This window comes from Danio rerio, chromosome 17, assembly GCF_052040795.2.
Source record: "Danio rerio strain M-AB ecotype USA chromosome 17, GRCz13ab, whole genome shotgun sequence".
NCBI classification, from domain to species: Eukaryota; Metazoa; Chordata; class Actinopteri; order Cypriniformes; family Danionidae; genus Danio; species Danio rerio.
In genome coordinates this window covers 6,575,166-6,582,500 of record NC_141037.1, presented here as the reverse complement: position 1 = coordinate 6,582,500, position 7,335 = coordinate 6,575,166, and the positions used below count along the sequence as shown (strand labels likewise).

Genomic DNA, 7,335 nt, shown 5'->3' with positions numbered 1-7,335 from the left:
AATTTAATCATGTTCTAACTTTAACTAAGTTACACAAGTTGTTTTAAGTAAGTTTAACATGTAGGGTTAATTTGATTCACCTTAAAAATTTAAGGCAATACTTAAACTTTTTTAATACAGTGTAGTTACCTAACTGGGGATTATTTTCAGGAGCTGTGTAATATCAATGAGCCTGCTGCAGCCATGGTATGGCAGCAAAATTCCTTGATTATTATGCCAGAATGAGAGTATACATTACATTTACATTTAGTTGTTTACCAGATGCTTTTGCTCAAAATGACGTACAATTGAGGAGAAGTTAAAGGAACATACAGTGTCAAATTTTTATTTTCCATCTTAGTAACTACAGAAGAGCTTTAAAACGGGAAGTTACCTTAACGCTTTGGTCAGTTTTGAGCAAGATGCTAATGGTCTAGTCTGATTCAATGCTCTATGCTAAGCTAAGCTAAATTGCTCCTGCCAGACCAGTTTTCCATATTTTGTCATTCATGTTTTTATTTTTTTCTCTTTATTTATGTTTTTTTGAATTGCATTATGGGACCTTGATCTTTCTACCAACAACTTTCAACCTTGAAAAGTTTGAAAAAGTGACTTTTATTGACATTTTTAATAGTTTAAAGTGATATATTGTCTGGTTTGGTGTTGTATATTATTGTATATACAGTTGCATAATATAACTGCCTGTACATTTTCTGTTATTTTACAGACTTTTTTCTCTATGCATTATTTATGATACATTATATTAATTCAAACTTCTAATATGTAATATGAGCAAGATGCTAATGGTCTAATCTGATTCAATGCACTATGCTAAGCTAAGCTAAATTGCTCCTGCCAGACCAGTTTTCCATATTTTGTCATTCATGTTTTTATTTTTTTCCCTTTATTTCTGCTTTTGAATTGCATTATGGGACCTTAATCTTTCTTCCAACAACTTTCAACCTTAAAAAGTTTTAAAAAGTTACTTTTATTGCAGTTTTAATAGTTTAAAGTGATATATTGTCTGGTTTGGTGTTGTATATTATTGTATGTACAGTTGCATAATATAACTGCCAGTACATTTTGTGTTATTTTACAGACTTTTTTCTCTATATATTATTTATGATACATTATATTATTAAAACTACTAATATGTAATATGAGCAAGATGCTAATGATCTAATCTGATTCAATGCACTATGCTAAGCTAAGCTAAATTGCTCCTGCCAGACCAGTTTTTCATGTTTTGTCATTCATGTTTTTATTTTTTTCCCTTTATTTATGTTTTTTTGAATTGCATTATGGGACCTTGATCTTTCTACCAACAACTTTCAACCTTGAAAAGTTTGAAAAAGTGACTTTTATTGACATTTTTAATAGTTTATAGTGATATATTGTCTGGTTTGGTGTTGTATATTACTGTATATTATTGTATATACAGTTGCATATTATAACTGCCAGTACATTTTCTGTTATTTTACAGACTTTTTTCTCTATATATTACTTATGATACATTATATTAATTTAAACTTCTAATATGTAATATGAGCAAGATGCTAATGGTCTAATCTGATTCAATGCACTATGCTAAGCTAAGCTAAATTGCTCCTGCCAGACCAGTTTTCCATATTTTGTCATTCATGTTTTTATTTTTTTCCCTTTATTTCTGCTTTTGAATTGCATTATGGGACCTTAATCTTTCTTCCAACAACTTTCAACCTTAAAAAGTTTTAAAAAGTTACTTTTATTGCAGTTTTAATAGTTTAAAGTGATATATTGTCTGGTTTGGTGTTGTATATTACTGTATATTATTGTATATACAGTTGCATAATATAACTGCCAGTACATTTTCTGTTATTTTACAGACTTTTTTCTCTATGTATTATTTATGATACATTATATTAATTTAAACTACTAATATGTAATATGAGCAAGATGCTAATGGTCTAATCTGATTCAATGCTCTATGCTAAGCTAAGCTAAAATTGCTCCTGCCAGACCAGTTTTCCATATTTTGTCATTCATGTTTTTATTTTTTCCCATTTATTTATGTTTTTTTGAATTGCATTATGGGACCTTGATCTTTCTACCAACAACTTTCAACCTTGAAAAGTTTGAAAAAGTGACTTTTATTGACATTTTTAATAGTTTAAAGTGATATATTGTCTGTTTTGATGTTGTATATTACTGTATATTATTGTATATACAGTTGCATAATATAACTGCCAGTACATTTTGTTATTTTACAGACTGTTTTCTCTATATATTACTTATGATACATTATATTAATTTAAACTACTAATATGTAATATGAGCAAGATGCTAATGGTCTAATCTGATTCAATGCTCTATGCTAAGCTAAGCTAAAATTGCTCCTGCCAGACCAGTTTTCCATATTTTGTCATTCATGTTTTTATTTTTTTCCCTTTATTTCTGCTTTTGAATTGCATTATGGGACCTTGATCTTTCTTCCAACACCTTTCAACCTTGAAAAGTTTGAAAAAGTGACTTTTATTGACATTTTTAATAGTTTAAAGTGATATATTGTCTGGTTTGGTGTTGTATATTACTGTATATTATTGTATATACAGTTGCATAATATAACTGCCAGTACATTTTCTGTTATTTTACATACTTTTTTCTCTATGTATTATTTATGATACATTATATTTATTCAAACTTCTAATATGTAATATGAGCAAGATGCTAATGGTCTAATCTGATTCAATGCACTATGCTAAGCTAAGCTAAATTGCTCCTGCCAGACCAGTTTTCCATATTTTGTCATTCATGTTTTTATTTTTTTTCCCTTTATTTCTGCTTTTGAATTGCATTATGGGACCTTAATCTTTCTTCCAACAACTTTCAACCTTAAAAAGTTTTAAAAAGTTACTTTTATTGCAGTTTTAATAGTTTTAAGTGATATATTGTCTGGTTTGGTGTTGTATATTATTGTATATACAGTTGCATAATATAGCTGCCAGTACATTTTCTGTTATTTTACTGACTTTTTTCTCTATATATTATTTATGATACATTATATTAATTCAAACTACTAATATGTAATATGAGCAAGATGCTAATGGTCTAATCTGATTCAATGCACTATGCTAAGCTAAGCTAAATTGCTCCTGTCAGACCAGTTTTCCATATTTTGTCATTCATGTTTTTATTTTTTCCCATTTATTTATGTTTTTTTGAATTGCATTATGGGACCTTGATCTTTCTTCCAACACCTTTCAACCTTGAAAAGTTTGAAAAAGTGACTTTTATTGACATTTTTAATAGTTTAAAGTGATATATTGTCTGTTTTGATGTTGTATATTACTGTATATTATTGTATGTACAGTTGCATAATATAACTGCCAGTACATTTTGTTATTTTACAGACTGTTTTCTCTATATATTACTTATGATACATTATATTAATTTAAACTACTAATATGTAATATGAGAAAGATGCTAATGGTCTAATCTGATTCAATGCACTATGCTAAGCTAAGCTAAAATTGCTCCTGCCAGACCAGTTTTCCATATTTTGTCATTCATGTTTTTATTTTTTTCCCCTTTATTTCTGCTTTTGAATTGCATTATGGGACCTTAATCTTTCTTCCAACAACTTTCAACCTTGAAAAGTTTGAAAAAGTGACTTTTATTGACATTTTTAATAGTTTAAAGTGATATATTGTCTGGTTTGGTGTTGTATATTACTGTATATTATTGTATATACAGTTGCATAATATAACTGCCAGTACATTTTCTGTTATTTTACAGACTTTTTTCTCTATGTATTATTTATGATACATTATATTAATTCAAACTACTAATATGTCAATAAAAGTCACTTTGTTAAACGGTTGAATTTTTAACATCAAAAGTCGACAGAGCAGAGATCATAGTCCCAAAACCATAAATAAATGGAAAACACTTTCACAAATCACAAAATATGAAAATTGTAAATTAATAGATTTTTTTTTACAGTGTAGGAGAGTTGCAAAATCAAAAAGTAAAGCATTTCTTTATCATCTGCTCTATGACTTATTAAAGGAGTCTCTACAGCTCTTTCTCGATTCTCTGCTGTCGACTGCAAAATATAGAGCCCTAAAGCCCCTTCACATCCCACTAAGCCTTTACAGGGATTGTCTTGACTTAAAGCCGCTGTATTTCTTCAGATGAATACATTCAGTACAAGCTCGTTTGAAATGTTTGCAGGTCTGGAGAAGGGGCTGCTGAAGGTTTTGAAGAAACTGGACAGCTTCCTAAACTCCCCTCTGCCGGACGAGATTGATGCTGAAAGCACCGGGGAGGAGAAAAGCTCAAACCGCAAGTACTTGGACGGCAATGAATTAACGCTTGCTGACTGCAACCTCCTCCCGAAACTGCACGTCGTGAAGGTGACGTAGTGCTGTAGTTGATCATTTAGTGCAGGGGTGTCAAACTCAATTCCTGGAGGGCCGAAGCCCTGCACAGTTTAGTTCCAACCCTGCTCCAACACAATTACCTGTAGGTTTCAAACAAGCCTGAGGGACTCAATTAGTTTGATCAGGTGTGTTTAATTAGGGTTGCAACTAAACTGTGCAGGGCTGCGGCCCTTTTGGAACCGAGTTTGACACCTGTGATTTAGTGTAAGATTAATAACTGGAGATTCCAGTAAACACATTCCTTTTTATTCCACAGAATATTTAATTTAATTTATTTATTTTTTAAATTAATAATTTCTAAAAAATATGCACCTTATTATTTTTATTAATATTTCCTTTATTATTTTTTATGGATGATAAAACATATACATGAAACAATACCTGACAAAAGTCTTGTCATCGATCCCAGTTGTAAGAGCACCAAATAATATGTTGACTTCTAGTTGATCATTTGGAAAAGTGGCAGAAGGGAGATTTTTCAGATGAATCATCTGTTGAACTGCATCTTAATCATCACAAATACTGCAGAAGACCTGGAATCAGCAAGATTCTTACAGAAATCAGTCAAGTTTGGTAAAGGAAAAATCATGGTTTGTGATTACATTCAGTATGGGGGCGTGCGAGAGATCTGCAGAGGGAATGGCAACATCAACAGCCTGAGGTATCAAGGCATTTGTGCTTATGATGGCAATTATATGTCAAAAATAATCAAATGCACCAGTGATGTTTACGCATGAGGAGAAGTAAACCGTGAGAAGATTACAGATCTACACGTGAGGAAACTATTGCTCGCTCTCACGCTTGCTGGCTGCTCTCTCTGCTCGCGTAACACTTTTTGAATTTTTGTCAGTCCTGGACTTGGTTTAATTGTTGTCTCTAATCCAGGATCTAATTAATAAAGGGACTAAGCCGACAAGAAAATGAATGAATGAATAATAGTTGATGACCTTCAATAGTGAGATATTTCTCGTAATGTCGCGTGTAGGTCTGTAATCTTCTCGCGGTTTACTCCTCCTCTTATGTAAACATCACTGGTGCGCTTGATTATTTTTGGCATAGAATTGCTGTCATACGTGCACATTACAAACCACAGGAGAGGGCAAATTCTCCAGCAGGATAGCGCTCCTCATACTTCAGCCTTCACATCAAAGCTCTTAAAAGCAAAGAAGGTCAAGGTGCTTTAGGATTGGCCAGCCCAGTCACCAGACACGAACATTATTGAGCATGTCTGGGATAAGATGGAGGAGGCATTGAAGATGAACCCAAAGAATCTTGATGAACTCTGGGAGTCCTGCAAGAACGCTTTCTTTGGCATTCCAGATGACTTTATTAATCAGTGATTGGAGTCATTGCAGAGATGTATGGATGCAGTCCTCCAAGCTCATGATGGAGTCAGACACAAGATTAATTCTGTTTTCACTTCAGCAAGACTTTATATTCTATACTGGACATTATTTCTGTTCAGTGACAAGACTTTTGTCTAAGCAAAGTCAGACCTTACTGTCCCAATTAAACAATTAAAAATCAAGGCATGATCATATTTTATTTGGTAAAACAAGCGTAATCTAGAGGCCTTTGCCTTTCATATAAGCCACTTCTGATACCAAATAATAATATTATTGACCTTTTTTATTTTAAGAACTGATTTTATTCCGGCTAAAAAACTCACCTGACCTGACATTTATCAATTAACAGCACCAATAATTGTTCTTCCCACATTCAGGTGGTGTCTAAGAAATACCGTAATTTTGAGATCCCGTCTGATCTGAGTGGAGTGTGGAGATACCTGCAGAACGCCTACAGCCGAGACGAGTTCACCAACACCTGCGCCGCAGACCGAGAGATCGAACTGGCCTATCAGGACGTGGCCAAGCGGCTCGGAAAATAAACACACACTAATCACAGACTGAAATAATACACAACAAACATGCTGAGGGGGTCAACCCATACCAGCTCTGTCCTGAAACACACACGCAAACAAACACGCACTGACCTGCTAGCTGTTCCCATCATGCTTGTGTGAGCTATTGCCATTATGTTTACTATATAAGTGACATAAACTCCTCTATTAGTGTCGTTATCTATGACAGCCTAGAGAAAACACTGTGCCACTCTTTCTGTACTCCCTCATGAAATAATACTATATTCATTTATAGTGGTTTTGAATCATACTATAGTAAAGTGTATTATATTAGTGTTTTACAACAGGGTTTTTGAATGAATGCTACTGCACTCTTGCATAGTGAGCTGATAAAGTTATAAACACTGTAGTAAACAGTGTTGTATTGTAGTATAATATAGAAATCAGCACTATATTTGGGTAATTTGGCTACAGTTATTGTATAATAGCAACTATAGAATTACAAAAACAGATTAATTCAAGTACTTACTATAGTAGTGTTCCAAAACATGCTAGTAATTACTATAGTATTTTTTCATGTGTGCTGATTTTGAGTTTTGGATGATTTTTTTCATTTAAAGTGCAATTTTTGATCTCTAAACCTTTACATTTTTGTGTATTATATAAATTATTTTTGCTAGCTTGTGAAGCAGTAATATAAAGCTTTATTTTATTGTAGAGTGTAACATTTAACATTGATATTTATGAAAGGTAATGTGTGTGTAAATATCTGAAGAAGGAAAAAAAAACATTTCTTTGGAATTAGTTTGAAGTAATGTATTTTAGCACGCAGCCCCACCTAGTGGAGAAATTAGCTATTTAAATTCGCCTCAAACAGCAGTTGGTATGCACAAACTGGCACAAAATGTCAACATTTGAGAATACCTTTTGTTATTATAATCCAATGAAAGCCATCGAGTTAGGCACACGTTTAGGTCTCAGGTATTATATCTTGCCCTGTCTGGAGTTTTCATAAATTGAAGTGAACAATATCAGTTGTCTCTTATTAATAAAAAATATATATTTTTCCACAAA

At 32.5% G+C, this 7,335-nt stretch overlaps 1 protein-coding gene and 1 long non-coding RNA gene across 2 annotated transcripts in view; both read left to right on the top strand.

The window, feature by feature from the left end:
* Positions 1 to 7,335, top strand: part of LOC141378508 (uncharacterized) — an 842,893-nt gene that overhangs the window by 407,941 nt on the left and 427,617 nt on the right. The gene's annotated exons all lie outside the window — the stretch shown is intronic.
* Positions 1 to 7,335, top strand: part of clic5a (CLIC family member 5a) — a 24,318-nt gene extending 16,983 nt beyond the window's left edge. The window contains 2 exon segments of the mRNA NM_001007385.2: positions 4,192 to 4,373; positions 6,124 to 7,335. Coding sequence (NP_001007386.1) covers positions 4,192 to 4,373; positions 6,124 to 6,288 — 347 coding nt within the window. The 3' untranslated portion in view covers positions 6,289 to 7,335.